The 20,377-nt window shown below is 40.1% G+C and overlaps 1 protein-coding gene across 3 annotated transcripts in view; it reads right to left on the bottom strand.

The window, feature by feature from the left end:
- The window catches only part of LOC122534395 (protein prickle-like), a 139,830-nt gene that overhangs the window by 1,201 nt on the left and 118,252 nt on the right, over nt 1-20,377 (bottom strand). For 2 of the 3 annotated variants that reach the window (XM_043664992.1, XM_043664993.1), the window contains 5 exons: nt 8,177-8,480; nt 5,598-6,134; nt 1,958-2,274; nt 1,302-1,625; nt 197-639 (listed from right to left, as the gene is read on the bottom strand). In XM_043664992.1, coding sequence (XP_043520927.1) covers nt 197-639; nt 1,302-1,625; nt 1,958-2,274; nt 5,598-6,134; nt 8,177-8,480 — 1,925 coding nt within the window. Of the gene's footprint in view, nt 1-196; nt 640-1,301; nt 1,626-1,957; nt 2,275-5,597; nt 6,135-8,176; nt 8,481-10,901; nt 12,752-20,377 lie in introns of those variants that run through there. The other variant, XM_043664991.1, reaches the window with a different exon arrangement.

The raw sequence follows: 20,377 nt of genomic DNA, 5'->3' as shown, positions 1-20,377 counted from the left end.
TTTACAATTTATTTCTCAATCTTTCTTAAAATTTGAATATTCTTCTAGGTTCAAACCAAATCACAGAGGCCTCAACAGCAACAGCGACCCATCCATCTCTCGTAGCTTCGCAATTCCCCCCTTTTCTGAGAGAAGAACTTCTAAGATTCCTCGAAGGAACTGCGTTATCTTATGCAAAGTAGAAAAGTTTACGCACCCCAAGCGGACGTGCTAGCGACTTCCTCAGGCTGCAGGCTTCTCGATCGAGACACATTTGTTCTCGACAACGACGCTGGGGGAGGGGAGGGCGACGAGGATGAATTCCTATCGTTGTTCGGCGACAGGGTGACGCGTGACGACGTCGCAGCGTGATCGTTTACGTCCAAGTCGCCCTGGAACCGCACACGCCGCGACGTTGGCGTCGGAGGATCCGTTTGGCTAACGACGAGGGTTGACAACGTCGTTGGCGATGCCGTCGTCTCCAACACGATCCCTGGCATCGCGGCTGCGACAACTCCGGTCGATGTGGACGTCGACGCCGACGCGGACGCTCCGGACGACGGCCGGGGAGGTGGCGGTAACTCTGGCATACTCGACGCGTGGGTAGGAGCGCAATTCTGAACACATCTCAACGGTTCACGGTCTCTTGCCTGCATCAGTCTACGAACAGAAGATTTATGACGGTTAATTCGATTGATGTGATTGCATAGTACTTTAGTTATATATATTTGGTGGAAAAATTTATATTATACAGATTTGTACAGTATATATTATGTAGTAGCACGCGTGCGATGGCATTTGACAAGACAGCTGAATTTGGAAAAGTTGCATAGTACTTTAGTTATATATATCTGGTGGAAAAATTTATATTATACAAATTTATACATTATATATTATGTAGTAGCGCGCGTGCGATGGCATTTGACAGGACAGCTGAATTTGGAAAAGTTGCATAGTACTTTAGTTATATATATCTGATGGAAAAATTTATATTATACAAATTTGTACATTATCTATTATATATATTATGTAGTAGCACGCGTGCGATGGCATTTGACAGCTGAATTTGGAAAAGAATGGATGATTGAGTGGAGGACAAGTGGAGCATCGCCTACAGATTGATAACCCGTCATACACGTGTCTAAATGTCCGCCTTGTCAACGTTTTTGGAAATATATTTCGACAAATCGAACGTTAATCGAAATTCCATTATCTACGAATGATAACTGCTTAAAACGGTTGTAAACGGTTAAAGTTAATAGTAATCGCAAAATCGTACGTTTGTTTGTAGAAAAATTAAGTTATCGGCAAGTCAAGTTTACCTTCCTAATTCGTTGTGATTTTCCTCCGAGTGAGAACTGCGTTCCTGAAGGAGTCTCTCGAGATTCCTCTCGAGTAACACTCGGTCAAGGCCGCTCGGTCTCGAGCCGCTCGAGGGGAATCCTTCGTTAGGAAATTCTGGGTTCAAGGTGTTTTGCGTAGGTGTTGTGGCAAGGGAAGCAGATGTTTGATGATGCTTCCTATTCATCCGTGGTGAGTTACGAGGCGAGCATAGAGTGTGTCTAGATCCAGGCGGCGGCGGAGGTGGAGGAGGTGGTGGTGGACTCGAAGAACCTTCGCTTGGCGGCGGTGGTCTCCGGCCAGTTCTGCAATTCATTAGGTCGATTTCAAGTTCTGTCTTGTTAGAATGTTACTCCAAACAGAGAAGCAATGTAAAAATTACTAGTAAAGAAAGAATTCTCTTCGCTTATCAAGTTCTCCAAACTATTACTTAAACTGGCAATTTTAACGGAAAGAAAAATTCTAGGATCTCTTCAACTTTTATGTTTTACTAGAATACTTGTAAGTAGTAGAACATGGTTTGAAGTTAAATTGTTAACATGTAAATTACAAGTATTAACCTTCAACAGCGGTTTTAAACAGTGTAACGCTAATTCTATATTTCTTTCTTAATTGCATGAGCCAGAACAATAGCTACCTAAGGAAGGAAGGTGGTGGTGGTGGTCCAGCAGAGGAATCACTCGGTGTCGTAGGCGGTTCCCCCTTACTACAGGCTATGCTGCAATAAATGGCACCTCTCCGTGGAAGAAAAGGCCGTCCGAGAAGGGACGTACGGCAAGTGGCGCAACAGAAACAAGCCTCGGTCGCGTGCCAGTGCTGACCCTCGTGCGACATTTGCCCCTGATCCACGCCGATTGGTTCGCCACAGCTATCACAGTACTCGGCGAACGAGGCATCGAAACATCGGAGACAGTAAGGTCTTCCTTCCCTCATAACGTACCTTTGACCACCAAGCTGAAATCGAGATAAAGATTTATAAGAATCTACAGAGGTAAGTACGATTGTACTGATTCGATTAGTTATGTTTAATCTTTGTAATATTTAGGGAATTTTCATACACTGGCCATGAACAAAGATCTAACGAGTGTATAAAACTGATCAAATGTTACTATTTATTGTATATTTTAAAAGTCGTGTTGCATAAGAAAAGATAATAAATGTGATCTCATTCTACGCCATAAGAGAGAAACATGACAACTCTACCTTTATTGATTTCACAATTTTTATGCCAATTGAAAGGATATTCTTATAGCTGAAATAGAAAACAACTTGTTATAACAAATATATGTATGTATAGAATTTTGAAAATAAATTTGTGAAGTGTTTCTTAGACATTTCATTGAGCAAAGTATTCAAAAAAATGATCCAAAATATTTATTAGTACTAATCTAATACTAATAAAATGTTGATGGATTTGTATACTGAATTTTAAAACATCTACGTTCTAAAAACGTGAAGTATGTTAATTATGATAATTTTTCCCTTGTGGCTTTTCACATAGTAAAATGTTTTGAGAATGGTTAACAAAAGAAAAGAAGACGAAAAATAAAATAGATCCATTCTTCAATTATCTTGAACAATTGACAGACTTCAGCTTGATCTCATCTATTATGAACTAAATATTCAACAAAACGGGAAACCATAAGGTTCGTCATTATCATAACTTATACCAACTTATACAAAAATATCTAAAGAATCATCAATAGTACAATCAATAGTGGCTCGTGGCTTGGAATCGTGAAAATGCTGCAACTTTTGAAATATACATACATACTCTAAATGCAGTGAATTTTTGTTATCGTTATGCAGAGTAAAAGAATTGTTGATGATAAAATTAAATATTACAAGCAATTAAATAAATATGTATACATATATATTTAATTATCTACTATATTATATAATATATAATTTTTCTCGATATACATACATACATATATGTATATCAAGAAAAATTGGGGGTGCTGCAATTTTGCAGTGCCCACGAGCCATCACCGAGCATAATATAAATCCATTTCCGAATCACGAGCATCCATCCATGTTCATCACCCCCGTTACTTAGAAATGTCATTTTGATCATCACGCAAATTACGTTCATCCTATTAATCCATTCCACAGATCGTTACAAGCGGTAACACTTTGTCTCGGATTATCGGGGATCCTCAGAGAGCTGGAACGCCGACACACGATTGGCTCTCGATCGTATTGGAGATTCCATCATTCATTATCGAGCCAGTTCAGCCGATAAGAAGCTTTGTCCAGCGTATAGTCCACTGTCCGTGACGTTTTATCGACACCTAGATTCAATGAATTATCGCACAGTATGCCGTGGACAGCTGTCATGGGAATACAAAGGGGGCAGGTCTGAAGCTAACAGAGCTAAATCGTCCCGGTGCACCGGGGGCTAAATCACTCTCGATGGACATGCTCGTCTGGCGTAAATAATTGTCACGTCGCAAAAAGCGTCGACGAACGAGTCTGCTGCACTCTATATCGTCCAATGTAACTACAAGTATATTTCTGTTGAATTTCCCTTTTCTGAGGAAAGGGGAAGTAGAACCCCGAATATAAAACTTTTGTCTTTGGGCATCTGTCAGTTTTCAAGACGTTAATGAACATGGAATAGAATAGGAAGGACCTTTTCAGTAGAATGAATTTTCAACACGAAGATTCAATCAACATGTAAATGTCATAGTAAGTACGTATTTAGTACGTTACGTTGTCGGTGTGCTGAGTGAAATATTATAATCTCTTCGGGATTAATGCATTCTTGGTAATAAGGTTACAGTACGTACGGGTATTAAGAGCGGTGCGATTCGATGGCGAGGAGTTAAGTAGATGCGTCTGTGTTGGACGACAGGGAATTTCGATTAGTCGACACGACAAGTGAGAAAAGTTGATCCGGATCGATGCCGATCAAAGGAACGGCGGTAGCCAAGTGAGATGATTTGTCTCTTTTAATACCCTAGGTTACCCTTTCATGTTAGTCGATTTATTTTGCTTATTTTGAGAAACTGCTTTTAAACAGCATTCCTGTCTCTTCTTTTTTCCTTTCGGTAATGCTAATTGAAAGAACAATAGAGGGAAGTAAAAATGAACTCGGCCACTTCATACGCTTGTTCACCAGTGTTCGAACGTGAGCGTTAAAATGTGAATGTCCATTTTTAGACTTGTAAATACAATGCATAATTCATGACTCGTTTAGTATTCACGGACAGTCAGTAACATCAATGGCTGTGTACTTGAAGTCTCTGAATTGAAATAAGATCACATAATTGACCCTAAATTTCAAGAAACGTCTAACAAGTCGCTGTTTATTTCCATACTTTTACCCTATTATTTCAGTGGAGTTAACCATTCGCATAAATAATCCATATGCCATGACCAAACAGAAAAGGTCCTTGTCTATTTGAAAATTAAGATACAAACACTCATTTCTAAATTATTCAAACAGATGTACTTAATTTCTTCTTGAAGCTTAGCTTACCAAGTCAGTCATCGAGTATACAAGGTGTTTTGCGATTTTACGTGAAAAAATATGTCGAGAGGAAGAAATAAAATTGTTTAAAACCTTCGTTTTCAAGGAAATCAAGTTTGAAAATTTATCAAGTATACTCAAGTGATCAACACGAAGATATTTTATAAAAAATAGGTGAAAAATGTAGAATGATTGAAATATCATTTTCAAGAAAGTAGACTTTGAGTATGTTTCGTTGAAAAATAGCTTGGTGATCGGGTTTTTGATATTGTACAAAATTTATTCTGCATGGCAATGTTTATTAAATTTTGAAAAAAACATACTTATGAGTATCTCTAATATATATGTAGACTTTCTCAAAAGTGAAGCATCTTGAAAAAAAAACTTCGTTACACATTCTTTACTTATTTTCACAGACATAGAGCAGTCCCCTGACAGTCAATTATCAGCCAAATTCAAGCCATTACCTGATAAATTTTCGAGGAAACGAAGGCTCCAGCGAAAAAATTCGTTCGTTTTTCCACGCAGAATCGCCGTGGGACAGGATTCTAGTATAAAACTACAAAAAGAGAAGCCCAATGATACTGATGCGAAAGTATAAAAAAAAAAAAAAAGATTCCAAAAAATTCATCCGGAATCTTAACCAAACGACGACTGAACCTCTCGATCATTTCCTCAGCAATGCCAATCAAGCCTACATCAAAGAAGAAAACGACAATCGAGTTCCTTCTCCATCATTAAACACAGAGATGAGCGACAGTTGAAAGCAAGCGTGGATGATATCATCCTCCTCGATCTTTACCTGGCGATCGCATTCGAGGCATGCGAAGTGCCTCATATGCCACGCCCTCCCCTCCGCTTCGGTGCACTCGTCGGCGAGTATGATCTCGTCGCAGGCGCAGCACCTCGGCTTGAGCGTTTCCGCGTGATGCCGGCCGCAGTATAGCCTGCCGTCTCTCCAGAAGTATATCAGGTCGACGAGCAACTGCCTGCACACGCAGCAGACGAAGCAGGCCGGATGCCAGAGGGCGGATGGACCGGCGCGGCTCGCAGCCACCGCCATCTCGCCGGCCGCGATCGGCCTGCTACACTCCCGGCATCCGGCGCCGTGGGGCCTGTCCAGCTGGCTCGCGTGTCCCCGTCCGAGCGCCTCGCGTTTCCGCTGCGCGGCGAACACCCTCAGCTCCCGTTTCTCTTCCTCGGTGAGGCCGCTGCAGTACCGTGCCTCGTTGTCGTGCGGTGGAAGCTGTTGCAGCAGCTGCTTCACTCGCTCCCGCTCGCCGGCGCTGCCCGCGTACGGGATCTTGTCTTCCGGTAGCGCGCTGAAGTACAGGTGTACCTGCGACACACGATGATGCGAGGCAATGGTAATTAAGAGCGATTGCGATGCAACGTGTTGTGTGTTACCGAGTATCATCGGGACTTTTCTCTTTACCGTCGTACGACACGGCTCGCCCCCCACGTCCAGAAACATTTTGCCCCGAAATTGCAATATTTTTCTCAGTTTTAAGTATATTTAAGTAATAACCGATAACAAATAATAAATTTATGACTTCTCAGTGATTTCTGTCCAGCGATGTCGCGCCGACGAGCTCGAAAAGAAAGCGACGAATTACTATATATAATATACGGTTTGGTCACTCGTTATGGTCCGCAATCGGTTGTGCCAGCGCAAGTGGTTAACGAGCGCTGATTGTTGGTCTTCGGTCCCTTCCCAGGGCATTTTTTGAAGGGGATCCAAGAGAAATGCACGCAACGTTTTGCAAGTTTACGAAATTAACAGCCGTTCGTAATAAAATTATTTATTTTCAAAATATGCAAACACGTAATGGCCCTTTTTGGATAACATGACGATAAACATAATCTACGAGTCTCATTTAAAAGTGTCAAAAGAGCAGAGAGATAATGTCTTGTGATAAAAATTATTCTCTTCTAAGTTCTTATTTTTAATCTTTGTTTTTTTCTTTTTAGAAAATGAACAACGTATCCTGTACCAAAAATTAGAACAGAATTGAGAAGAGAAACAAGCAAGAATCAATAACGCTCTTTTCTTGCAAGATGAGGATTCATTCAATCAAACAATACGTCCGCACTATTTGAGATAAGATTTCGTATCAGCGTCTTTTTGAAAATGTTCTCTGACCGGACATTCTCTTTGATTTCTTTGAATTTGATAGAGAAAGTAATTTTTTAAGAATTGTCGTAAAAAGTTATTCTAGAGTAAAAAGGGTAAGCAAATGGAATACGAAAAGTATGAAAACTTTTTATACCGATTTTTTCAAGAAGGTAAAAACAAATGACTGAATTACATAGGAAAATTTTTAATGCAGGGCACAGTGAATTTTTACAAGACGAACCGAAGATTAAAGACACTAAACGTTTCGTGTATCGGCGATCACGATGCTCGATATTCATCATTCATGAATAATTCAAAAATGAAATGCCTACAGTTACACGGGACACGTGATGGACTCCTCCCTTGGACAAAACATTGGAATGAGCCTACGGTGTTTTATTTTGCTTATGGGATCAACGTTTGACCCCAATCCTTTCTCATTTATATTTCGTTACTTTTCATTATGCAAATAAGTAAATATAGAAAAAGAGAGAAAAGCTGATGTAGTACTTTGTAAAAGTACTTTTCGGCAGCCTGATCTCGTAATCTTAATATTTTACACAGACGGAAGATTACATCTTTCAGATAAGCTTGATATGCAAAACACGTTGAAGTTCTCGAAAATTTTAAGCGTACTATTATTGTAACTGTCTTCGTAAATTTTATGGGGAGAAAGTCAACCTTCATGAATATACATAAATTCAAAGTCACTCCTACTGTGGCGAGTAGTATACTGAGGCGCGCCCACACGAGATCTCGTCAAATCCTGTATTATTTTCGTATTGTTCAAATCTTTTGCTGATTCATTTCATGTCTCTTTATCTCGTAGGCGTGAAATTTTCCTATTAAGTTCAGCAACATTCCATTTGAGATTTGTATTTCATATATTTTCAAGAAAACAAAGACCCAGATTATTTTCAATGCGATACAGAAACCCAGATGAGGGATACAAATTAAAAGATTTTTAAATTTTAAACAGAACCTAATCGTTCGGAATACATACAAAGATTACTGTACAGAAATACAATATATAACATAACAAGATTTTACACAACAATCATTCTTACAGATGATGAAAGCTCAGATTACATAGCAACTTCTATAATCCAGCCTGAAGAAATGGACATTTGAATCACCATATAAAAATACATAATTAACAACGTAATGCCCCAAGTTAGAAACAAGACTTGAAAGTGAACAGAAATAAAATCGAAAGACCACCGACATATTTGTATTCTAAGCGTATTCTATACAAATTCTCTTACTTGATCTGGCCTGAGGCCGGGCGGGACCCACGTGTACTCCTCAAGCGCGCATCCGCTGTCATCGTCGCTCTGTGAGTGCCTCTGATGATGCATCAGGGCTTCTTGAAGGGCGAGGCCCGGCGGAGCCGGTTGCACGGGACTCTTGAAAGGTTCTTGGTGAGAAGAACCAGCGGCCCCGCTTTGGAAAGCCATGGCCATGGCCATCGGCGGACCAGGACCGAGGCCGAGTCCCGAGGGACCTCCCGCCTCCGTCGAAGTCCGCTGATGCTCCTCTCTGGGACACCTGCAGCTTCTGCACACCTTCCTGAAACCAGAATCGAAAACTCTGGGTTAGAATGATTCAAGGTAGCGATAACGAGGTCATTGGTCTTTCTTGTGTTCTGTCAAAGCTCTCTAGCTAATAGTTAGTTAAATAGTTATACCTAACTAATAGTTATAACTAATAGTTATACAATATCCTAACTAATAGTTATAATTAATAGTTATACAAAGATCCTAACTAATAGTTATACAAGGATCCTAACTTGCGAAGCGTATATAGTTCAATATATAGTAATTATATTATTTTAACACTGTGGGGTTCTATTTGAGGTTCATCAAGTTTTACAGATTTCTTGATTTTGTTGCAGAGAATTTTACTTGAGTAAAACATTGAAAATAGAATGATTTTTAGGTATTTAAAGATTCCCAGTTACGAGAATACATGAATATATATATCAGTGTATATAGTATATAATGGAGTAATAATCAGCATGATACCATATGAAAGCTAAACCTCAATTCTACATGTTTGAAAATGTACTCTTCCAGATGACGTTTGCCATAAAAGCAAACAATTGATTCAATTTTACATATTTGCGATAAAATCATAAACTTGAAAGGTAAGGGTTTATCATATTTATGTAAAGGGAAGAATCTCGGTGATTTGTTTGTTCAGTTCTTAGAACAAATGACTTTAAATGTAATAGATTTGATTTGTAATTTCTAATGTTGTTAATACTAATTTATCTACAATTTCTCTGTATTGCAACGAAAAACTCATGGGTAACACCATACAGACTGCATATAAATGCAGCTGCGTTCCAAGAATACATACTTTTTTTTCTACAGGAAGCGATAAATTCTCTTCCCATCAGTTCAAAGAAATGAAAGGACTTCGATCGCCGTGCAAACCCATCAATTTCGATTAAAAAGAAGGTACATATAATCAAAAAGAAAAGCAGTATACTCTTTAATTTCAAATGAAAGAAGAGATACTAAATATCTTTAAAACTGAACATAAATGAACCCTTTAATTTTCATTGAGAAAGAAACGAAGAAGAATGCGTGCATGCGTGTGCAGTTAAAAACGAAATTAATAAGTCTTCAGAAATAATGTACGACTGACATCTGGTAATTAATTTTAATTAATAATTCTAGTTCCAACCCAATATGAATTAACGACCTCTTGTGAAGTTTATTATTATTAATAACTGACAAAAATCATACGTGTTCAATAAATTCAATTAATTTTTTCCCATTAAAAGTAGAAGGGAAGAAAAATGAGGATAAAACATTGATTCAATTTGAAAAGAAAAGATATGTATGTTATAATCTAGAGAGTAGTATATCACTGAGGTACCCTGCGCGCGAATGAGTCTCATGGTCTCTGACAAGAAATCCTATTTGCATGAAAGACGATAAATTGGCAGCGAGTGGCAAGCTTGATAACCAACCGTTCTCATCGGAACTCCATACTGCTTCCAAGCTTCAATTAGTCTATCGTAATTTGAAAACAGATTCATATGTCGTACAGGCATCACAGTGTGCAACGAGGGAAAGAAAGAATTCAATTTCTAATGAGAAAGCGGAAATTTAATTCCGTAGGAAATTACGTATGCATTTCATTGACATAGTCAATAGAAACTAGAAACATTCTAATTTCGCTAGTTTCTTTGTATATCCAAGAGTATAAATTTTGTTTTGATTTATTTTTCTCTCGTTGATTAATTAGTTTGTAAGTTTTCTGACATGAAATTCAAATGATAAATGTTTGTAAGTTTTCTGATATTGAAAATCAAAAGTCAGAACTGAATTTTGGTAGTGATATCCAGTTCTATTAATTTTAAAGTTCAATTCAATTCAATTTAAAGTTAGCTCAATTGCTTTCAATTTAATCTTGAGTTCTGAGATGTCTTTATTCTTTTATTCTCTTTTAATTTTAATTCCTAATCTAACTAATGCAATATCTGAAAACAAATTAGAAATTATTGAAAAGTAAGTTTAAGTTGGCAGAAAAACTATCGTGATTAATTCAACCAATGATATTTGTCTACAAATATGATATGCATCTAAGATTTACTTAATGTTTAATTACCATTAACTCATACATTTCAGTAAGATCGTATCGTAATAACTTAAATATTTATAATATTAATGTCAGTGATATAATTCCAAACAAAAGAACCTTAACGTAATGATCACGAGTAAGCATTAAAAAATTTTCGATTCTAAAAACTAGTTACTCAAGGAATCCCAGTGTAGATCTCTCGCAGGTAAGCACCAAACCTTCCAAACTAATAACAATCAATCTAACATGAAACACTTTTCAGCTGTTGTTTCGAGGAACGTGACCAGCTCGCTAAAAAGAAACAAGATGACTAAAACGACATCCGTAACGGAAGCAGGCTACTGGCCGAAAAACTTTCCCTCGAACAGGTCGATCAGTGAAACGAGATCAACTCACTCTGCAGAGGCGGCGACATCGTAACCCGAATGCAGGGAGCCGCAATCGGCTACCACCGGCTCCCCCGTGATCCTGCGTTCGGTTTCAAACACAACGACGTCATGGGCACCGTTCAGGTATTTCACGCACTTCTCCGTGGGGCTAGCTCTCGTCGTAGCCAAAGCTGGACACTCGACCACAGCATCAACCACATCATCTTCTTCGTTTCCGTCCTCGCGATTCCTTAGGAAGGCATCCAAATAATGTTCGTCGGCGGAAGGTAACTCGTAGACCGTGCCAGGCGTCCAATTACCAGGTAGATCCCGTCGGCTGCTAGATTCGTCGTCGATTTTGCTAACCTGATCGTTCTTCCTGGCGTATAGTTTACGAAGATACGCCTCCTGATGGCTTCTGGTGGCCCAGCAGCCACCCTGCCACCATCTCTTTGAGCCTAGCACCGAAGTTTTTCGTCTCCTTGCGAGACTTGACATGACTTCTTTCTAAGAAGTTGGCTCATACAATTATTTCATTTGAATTGTTATGTAAGTAGTATTGAAATAGTAGTAAATAGCAGTAATATTCCATTTAGTAGAGAAAATTTGTTTCGCTGTTATGTTTTAGGAGTAACGTCGTCGAGATTAATTCCTGCCTGAGTCCAGTAAGGTAAATCGTCTCTTCTCTGTGACCTTGCTTACATTCTGATTGAGTCGTGCTCCGAATCCTAAGACTGGGAGAGTCAAAAACTGAAACTCCATTTTTACTCTATCTGTGTTATCGTCAACCGATGTTCCATAAAGGCGAAAAGACATGATGGCTCCTCTAAGTCTATCACTTGCTAAATATTTTAACAATTTCGCAACGGACAGAGACAAGAAAGTGGCATTGGCATTCGACTGACAGTGTACCATGTTTTTTTCAGCTCTTCGGATTGGCACGCGCTGCTGGAACACGAAGACGATTCTCCAGGACACGACAAGGACGAGCCGAAAGGACTGGGACAACAGAGAAAGCGACCATCGCGAGGAAGGAAAGAGGAAAGAAAGTTAGTAGCCAGCGAAGAGGAAGAGAAGAAACAAAGACGCAGTGAGGAAGGAGTAACAGAGAGAGCTGAGCGGAGAAGGGAAAAGAGAAAGAGGGAGAGACAGTAGAATGTGCAGAATGGGAAGAGAGAGAGAGAGAGAGAGAGAAAGAGAGAAAGAAGGGAGAGGGAGAGGCAATCTGTACGTATAACCGGTAGTACAGCCAGAGATTAACGTTTTAATACGCGGCACCGTGGTCGAGCATACAAAGGGAATCGAGCGAATGATAACGTTTCACGCGGTTCTCCAACCGATCTTCGTATCGATCGTCGCCTCCACCTCTCGTCGCCTGGGGATTCATACAGCCTAGCTCTCTTGAACGTTAATTTCCGATCACCGTCCGCTCCGGTGGTTCTCTCCAACGGGTCGGAGATTCGATTCACGTCGATGCCTTCAACACGCGACGTGTCAGTCTATTCCGGGATCAGTCTGATAGAACGAAGTCACGAACATCTTCATCCTGTCAGTCGCTGATGCGATATAACAGACGCGTCGACAAATTATTAAAACAGCTCATACTGATCCGTCACAAGCAAATCACAGTATCACCGATTAAAACTGATGAGCTGTCAAAACACGATCACTGGAACATTCTCTAAATTCGCCAAGCTCGATTGAATTCGTTTCTTTGTATAAAATACACAGGCAGAATTTGCAGAGGCACGTTAGGCGAAGATTCACCGGCGGTTAATTGGCAGTAGTATTGTGATTGCCCCGTGGACGCGTTAAAAAGCTTCTAGAAGCCATACTTCCATCCTTCCTACTCGGACGTGCTGAGGCCGAGCGGACACTGAGCGTGCTCTGGGACCGCTTGGCAGCCGGTGAAGCGCGGGACGAGGGCGGCTACCCGGCTGGAAAGCCGCTTCAGGGAAGGGGGAATGAGGGCCCGTTCTCGAACTCGAGCTGCTACGCCGCTGCGTGTAACTTGCACGCCGCCAATACGCGCTCGCTTGCCCCCACTGCTCTGCCCTGCTGAGCTTCCCGATATATTTATATTCGTTTCTAATATGTGTGGCGTGTCGGGGCCCAACGCCTCGCCGAAGGGCCCCGGCTCGAGTACGCGCGCGCACTTCACTCATGTCGGTCCGACATCGTTCCACGAGGGTCTGCTGTGCGTACCGCGGCCACAACCGCACCCCGAGGCTACAATCTCCTATGACGCTATCGCCCCGCATCGATTCTATCGCGTGGATATCCTTGGAGAACATGAGGACATGTTTCTCGAGGACAATATAGAGGGTGGTTTCTGTTGATCCGGACTAGATTGACTTTTTTAGACACTTGGAAACTGAAGGACGTGATACCGTGGAAATTAATTAATAAAATAATCAAGTTTCAATTTTTGAAGATATTGGGCGACTTAAATATTTTTAGAAGCGCTACAGTCAATAACTCTTAGGTACATTTAGGATTTAGCTGAATATATTGCATAATGGTAAAATGTTAATTAGCTTTATAAAGTTTCTCCAGAATTTTGCTCCATATGAAAAAGTAATGTCAAGCATCAATTCATCACACTTTTAAATTCCATGATTCTCGCTTTAATCTGTACTGTTGCACTTGTTTTACAACAGAAAGGAAACTGAATTTGTCTGCGACGATTTCAGCACTTACGACGATGCGCGAAACACACTATAGGAGCAAACATACGTAGCTTCATCGTTGGTGATATCCCGCAAGCTCGCTACAAGTGGTTGCAAATGTTCATCGTAATGACGCTGCCGTTTTTCTGGAGTATGTTCATCTGATGCCTTCGCCTTGCCCAAGAAACACGGTAATGGCTCTTTCCTGATCGTTAACCGACTGATTCACTCGAAAATGCGATGTTAATTGGTTATTAATCGACCATTAACCCAGATGGCCTCGATAAAGTTGAAGCATTTTGCTTCGACAGTCATTTCACTGGATCTTTTAATGCGTTCAACAGAATGAATTCATTAACATAACTCGTGCAAAATTATTGGTTAATTGGGTCAATTGACGTTAGTTTTTTTTAACTAACGTTAAAAAAAAATATCGTAAGTTTAAACTTACATTTTATGTATCTAAACTAATCATTCATTAGTACTATTTTTATCAGGAATTAATTAATCATCCAACAACATGTGAAGATCTTGGATTTTGGAATATCTTGGATTATCAACAGCCATTCACTTCAGAATGTCAAATTGCCATTCTAATTGATGTTCAATCAACTCTCAAGAGACTTATCCGAGGTATTCTTCGTTCGAACACGTACAATCTAAATACAATCAGTTTCAGCAGATTCTTAATTTGTCAGAAAACATTTCACCACAGTGCAGCACCTTGTATGTTCAAATGAACTGCTCGAATGAGTTGATTAATCAATTGGCAAGAAACGATTCTCCGCATTATGGATTAACACGTTGAAGAGAATCTCCGATCCATTTCTGGACGCTTCATTGACCAAAGAGATCTGAAATGGGAATTCTTATGTAATCCAAGTGGAACGGTGTCCTTTTTTGGAATCGATTCTCGGATCGTCCCTAATTAAACGGACTATCCGCCGCCAATGAAACTTAAATCGCTTAATCATCGTATTCTCTCATTGACTAACCTCTTTCCGGTTACTCTACCAAGATACGCGTGGATAATTATTCAAAATAATTGAAATCGGAGTGTTAACAATACTAAAACTTTGGCAAAAATGAGTTACGTTCGTTTTTTTTTTTTTTTTTTAAACGTCTGTTGATTCATAGAGAAATGTAAAAACGAATTTGTAACTATGCAGGATATGAAGGAGCAAGTACTTTGTAGGGGAAAAAAAAAAGAGCAGTTAGAGTAGAACTGCAATCGTGAGTATTCACAAGTACTCGGTTATTCGCATCTTTTCTTTCCGCTGCTACAAGAAGATATTATTAGCTGATTCAGCTAATAAACACAGTGTTTTCTATCCTCTCCAATTCGCGACTAGCAGCACGCTATAGAATTGTACGTAGCTTAAAATTTATTCTTACTGGCTATAATTGTGCGGTACGTTTTCAAGTAGTTCATCTGCTTTTTACAGGTGACGCATTAATCGATTATCATTAATCGATTTTTTTGTCTTTGGCAAAATGAGCTTGGAAGGAAAAACATTTATTTATTGCCCACCAATTACGCAGAGACCCGCAACTGAGGGTTCCTTATTTACGACGACATGCTGCCTCTCGCGTTCGATTTTTAGATGCACAGAATATAAACCTACATATGGAACGAACTATTTAATAAACCGTAACATTTGTTCGTGTTGCTTTTTTTTAGATTACGCGTGCGCGAGAAGTCGTAACAGACCTCAAGCATTCAGAAGACGTCTGAGCGACAGGATTAATCTTGGAAGATTTTCAACTGAAAACGAGAGAATCCAGAGAAACAAACTGATTTATTTCGCTGGCTTTCATAAATCAGACTCCTTTATCAACAGATCGTCTATCTTTCTTCCGATCGAAGTAACATTTCATGAATTACAAAACATATATTTAACGTTATATCAAATTCACAAAATTCGTATAATCGTCAAATCTATATTTGCAGATATTTCGTTTGTGTCAGTGATTACAATCAACAATGAACCTCGAAGAATTCGAAGACGACTGGCGCCGTCTATATGTTGCCGTAATACCGCGCTTCCTCAACACGTAAACCACAAGCGTGTACAACTTGCTTTTTACATTTATTACCGAGACCGATTGCGATTTTTTTTTTTTTTTCGGTGGAGCTCTCCTTAAAAGCGCACGACTCCAATGATCTTCCGTTGGATCGGAGAGCCACGGGTATTTTAGTAGAAATATCGGCGATGGCTCGCAATCGATCGAGAACCCGATAAGTTACTGGCAGAGATACTGGCTCGATTCTCGTTCGTCGAAGAGGCCGATTAAAAGGGTGGACGATGTTGGATCGAAATTGACGGCTTAATTTAATTCAGAGGGCAGGCGTGCAACGTTGCAACGTCTCTTTTTGGTTCAGCCAGTGCATTCGCTTCCGAGAATGCCAAAGGAGAGATGTCTTCATCGAGTAGCGCTTAGTGGCAACTGCCGCATCGCAGTTTTTGCTCCTGTTCCTCCTTCGAAGCTTTTTATCGTTCATGGAACATACAAACGCTTCTGGTTAACAGAATTTGATTCCGGAGCGTGGTATAGATTCGCGTTGGCTCAAAATCATGGCTTTAATTAATCATCGTGTTAATTGAGAAGTATGAATGGCGGATTCAATACATGACACGTTTTATCTGCACTGTCGCGGCGGTACAATCTATTTTATTTCAAGAGATTCAGCAAGAAACGGTTACCTTACCATCGGGGTTTCAATCAATGCTTCGCTTTGCCTTCCTTCAATCATTCCAAGCGTTTCCTTCGCTCGGAAGGGATGAAGGTTTCCTCAATCAACTTTTTGCCTACTTCGCTGCGGAATTGCCTTTTTCTATCAGTTCAAAGGTCTAGACATCAATGGTCCGCCAAGGAGAATTGAAAGTTCTTTTAGAAGATTCTTGAATAATTTTTTAAGAATTCTCAAATTTAAAAATTCCATAACTTTAGATGTCATTTTTTTGATTCATCGTTTGAAAATCTTGGTCGATTTTTTACACAATTCTCAAATAGTTAATTTGATTTCAATTCTCACCGGATGGTTAGAATCTAATCTGGCACGTGATTGTCTGCGAGATGTTCAATTGGTCATGAAACGCGCGCACGCGAGAATACCGTATACGAGGTATACCATGTACCGGAGTTATTAACTGTTATGCAGATGAATCTCTTGCAGTTCTTCCACCTGTGAGCTCGAACTTTTCAACCTACGCGCCGAAGGCGAGATCCTCCATCATTGACAACGTTGATCAGAATACCGCTGCTGTTTCTGATCTTTGTACAGTAGCAATGACTGCTTTACGTATTAGCTATACTACGTATAAGCTGCGAATGCATGAGCTGGAAGAAGAGTTCTACTGGTTCTTCTAATTTAAATTTTTCTAGACGTCAAAGACATTTTTTTTCATTCTCTGACGACAGATAGATTCTTTGTTTGAATTTAAAGTTGAAGGTATCTTATTTGGAAAGAAGTGAATGAAAATAATATTTTCTGGAATAGTGGAGGAAAACAATTTTTTTGTTGTTTAATTTAGAGTAAATAAGTTCAATTTAGATTCGAATATTTTGTGAGTTTCTTTAAAGAAGATAAGATTAACGATGGTTCTTTTAATTTTGTCAATAATGAAAATATTACTTCAGTGAATTATATCCAATCCTAAATTTCATTTTGTGAAACTTGAATGATTTTATTGTTTTAATATTTTTTCAGCTTTGCAACGACAAATGTTCAATTACCGGTGTGATCTACAGTACACTAATATATGTAGAATATCATTTAATGCGCATTCTGAGAATAACACACCGAGTGACTTCTAGTAGGTCTCTGTCTCTGCATAGTATGATAAAATATGAAATAAAATACCCATAAATATGTGTCTGTCCAGTACAGACTAAACTCGAGAATTATTGGATGAATTTAGATGCAATTCTCTCCATTTTATAGAGTGTTTCTTGAGAATATAAAAGATCCAGATGTATGTATATATATATTTTAATTCTTAAAACTCCAATAACAATTTGTTAATTCCACAACTTTTTTCAATGGCCATTTGTTATCGTTTTCAGACAAACGTGAGTCAAGAAAAGAAATGTGGTAGTACTATAATAAGATCCTACCCGACATTGACCTCTGATATACCGATTTCAACTGTTGCACCTCTTAACCTTGACACCTGTCGCCGAGCGAAGCAGCTGGGTGCAAACCGAACTACTACAGGTGTGTTACCGAACTTTACTACAAAGTAGCCGGCTTGCGTTTTCCTCCGTTTCCCGTGCGTTTATATTTAGCACGGCCAGCAGTTTACGACATGCGTGGAATTTTTCGTCCTCGGGAACTGGTTTCTTTCCTCGAGTCTAACAGGCGTTGCTCATTCAATCAAATCGAATCTTTAATTTTGTCAGGTGGTACACTTTGACTCACCATTTCCTAGTCAAATTCAGAATAGATGTTAACAAGTGTGTGTTGTAACTTGGAATACATTCCATGCCTTTGATTGGCCATGCCGTCACGCATACCCATCATAGTACTGGCTAGCTAGAAACACTGTAATTTAATACAACAGAGTAGTCGAAAGTAGAAATAAAAGGTTTCAAATCAGGTTTAAAATTCGAACGATGGAAGATGGAATTTTTATTACACCGGTATTATAGTTTCTTCCCTACTTAACTCTTTGAGACGTAAATTCTTACAGTTGTAGAAGAAAACTTTATTTTAATAAAACATACTTCCAATAGAGGAGGTTGCTAACTAAACAAACTGACGAGCGAGAATAACATAAAGCTCTGTGTTTCTAATTGTTTCAGTTCGTATCATATCAACATGTATCAGGCTGTCGAAAAGAAAAGAAAACAGAGGCCCCAAAGAGTTAAATTCGATGCCTCGAAAACTGGAGAAAGTGTTAAGTTCTTATGGGTGTTAGAGGTTCGTTACGGCGACGAAGAATTGTTCGAGTAGACCTGAGATAATGATCGACTATTACAGGAGAGAGCAGAATCTTTCTAAAGAATTATAACAGCCCTCGTGTGCAGGAAACGCACGATCTACAAACTATCCGAGTCTGGTTGCTGGAAGGTGAAGTGTATGGACGATGGTTTTTACACCATACGTTTCACGATCATTTTCTGTTCGAATGTCTGGTTTTTAATACCGTGCAATATTGAGCCTGGAGAAAATTGATAGCACGAAACAGTCGACGATTAATCTCTCTCGAAATTACGACTTTTTTTTCATTCGTTAACCGCCGCGCTGTTTATAGCGCAGTTATGCACTCCAACATGCGAGTTCGCGTTCCTAACTCGTATACTGTATTACTATTATTATCGAAAGTTTTGTTTCGCAGTTGCATCTGGAGAACTCATTCCTCGTGGAGCCGACTCCACGCGAGTGAAACAATATTTCTGTGTTCAAAGCTATTTACAGGATATCTCGAATGACTCAGCACAGGAACATATCGACGATTTATGGACATATGGAATTATATACCCAGACAAAGATATTAAATGGAGTATAGTTGCATGGAAGATTTTCGTGAATCCACGCTACGATGCACGCGCGTGCGCTTTTTTTCCTCCCCGCGCTTATGCGAACGACCCGTCCCCCTTTCCCACGAGCGTCCTCCTGCTCATTACGGCTTCCCGAAGCAGAAGCGCACACGGAACCAGCGTTGGTTTCTCAAAAGGAACACCGGTAACAACTCCATCCTCGACTGCTTCGTCAATAGTAGCTGCTCGAATGCGACTTGTTTCAATATTTGTAAACCCTGCCTTTTCCTCGGTGCCCCTGTTATGTCGACACTCGACGATTATTCTCGGCTCGTCAGTGTACGCATAAGGCGATTGGAGACCGCCTGCGGATCTTGTCTCGAAAGAATGGTAGATGGTTAATCTGTCCTTAAACATTTAACATGCAACGTTTTCTACCTGCGGAGAACTTTTCACCATCACGTAAGACTCGTTTGTTTATGTACCGGATCTTCGAATGGTATGAACATTATAATAATCTCAAGAGTCATTCGTTTCTTTCAGAATTGTAGAAAACACTGGCAACGTTCGATCCATCAGCACCAACGTCCACTGATCTCTTCTAAGCTCTCACGAACAAAAAGCATCCTCACCTCCGATCGGAAATCAAGTTCGAACGGGCGCGGAACAATATGTTTCGCCTGCGCCGCGCGAGCCTCAAGGTCCCGAAGCGAGTCGGCAGGAACGAAAAAAGGAGTTGTTAATGGAAGTGGAGTTCCATCGGATATGCTGGGTCGCAAGTGTATAAGGAAATCCAGTCGGGGGGAATTATGCAGATTGTAGGTTGGAATCCATCTGCTGATGGCTCGGGACGCCGGGCATGCTCGAACCTACGTGATTTCATCCAACGGCGCGCCAGGGACCAACTGGCCATCAGTTCTGCTGCTGTCGGTTTCGTTGCCTCCGCGAACGAAACGTTCTCGTCTTTCTTCTTGCCCGTCTCCACCTCGTGTTTCTTTTTCCGTGCTTGTGCAGCACGCGAAACGGGACAGGGGGACCAAGGCAGGAGGATGGTGGAGGATGCTTGATCATTTCCGTGGAATTACGGGGCTGTGAACGGTACAGAGTTACCTAGAGAAGAAGGAGGAAGAGTGTTGAATCGAGCTAATGAAATTGCGACGCGCGAGCTATGGCACGCGGCTATTAGCCAGAAATGTTCAAATTGTTCCTCGAGATTTTACGACTTGAACCTTGATCTTTTATCTCTTCTTGAGAAGAAACGATCCTCCCCCCCGTACCGGGCGACGTTTCGGACACAGGTATTTGGCTGAGTTTTCTTTTTTTTTTTTTTTTTTTTTTTTTTTTTTTTTTT

The sequence above is a fragment of the Frieseomelitta varia genome, unplaced genomic scaffold (assembly GCF_011392965.1).
Source record: "Frieseomelitta varia isolate USP_RPSP 00005682 unplaced genomic scaffold, Fvar_1.2 scaffold_591, whole genome shotgun sequence".
Classification (NCBI taxonomy): Eukaryota; Metazoa; Arthropoda; class Insecta; order Hymenoptera; family Apidae; genus Frieseomelitta; species Frieseomelitta varia.
Note: the sequence above shows the minus strand (reverse complement) of the source record. Positions and strands in the feature narration are given on the sequence as shown.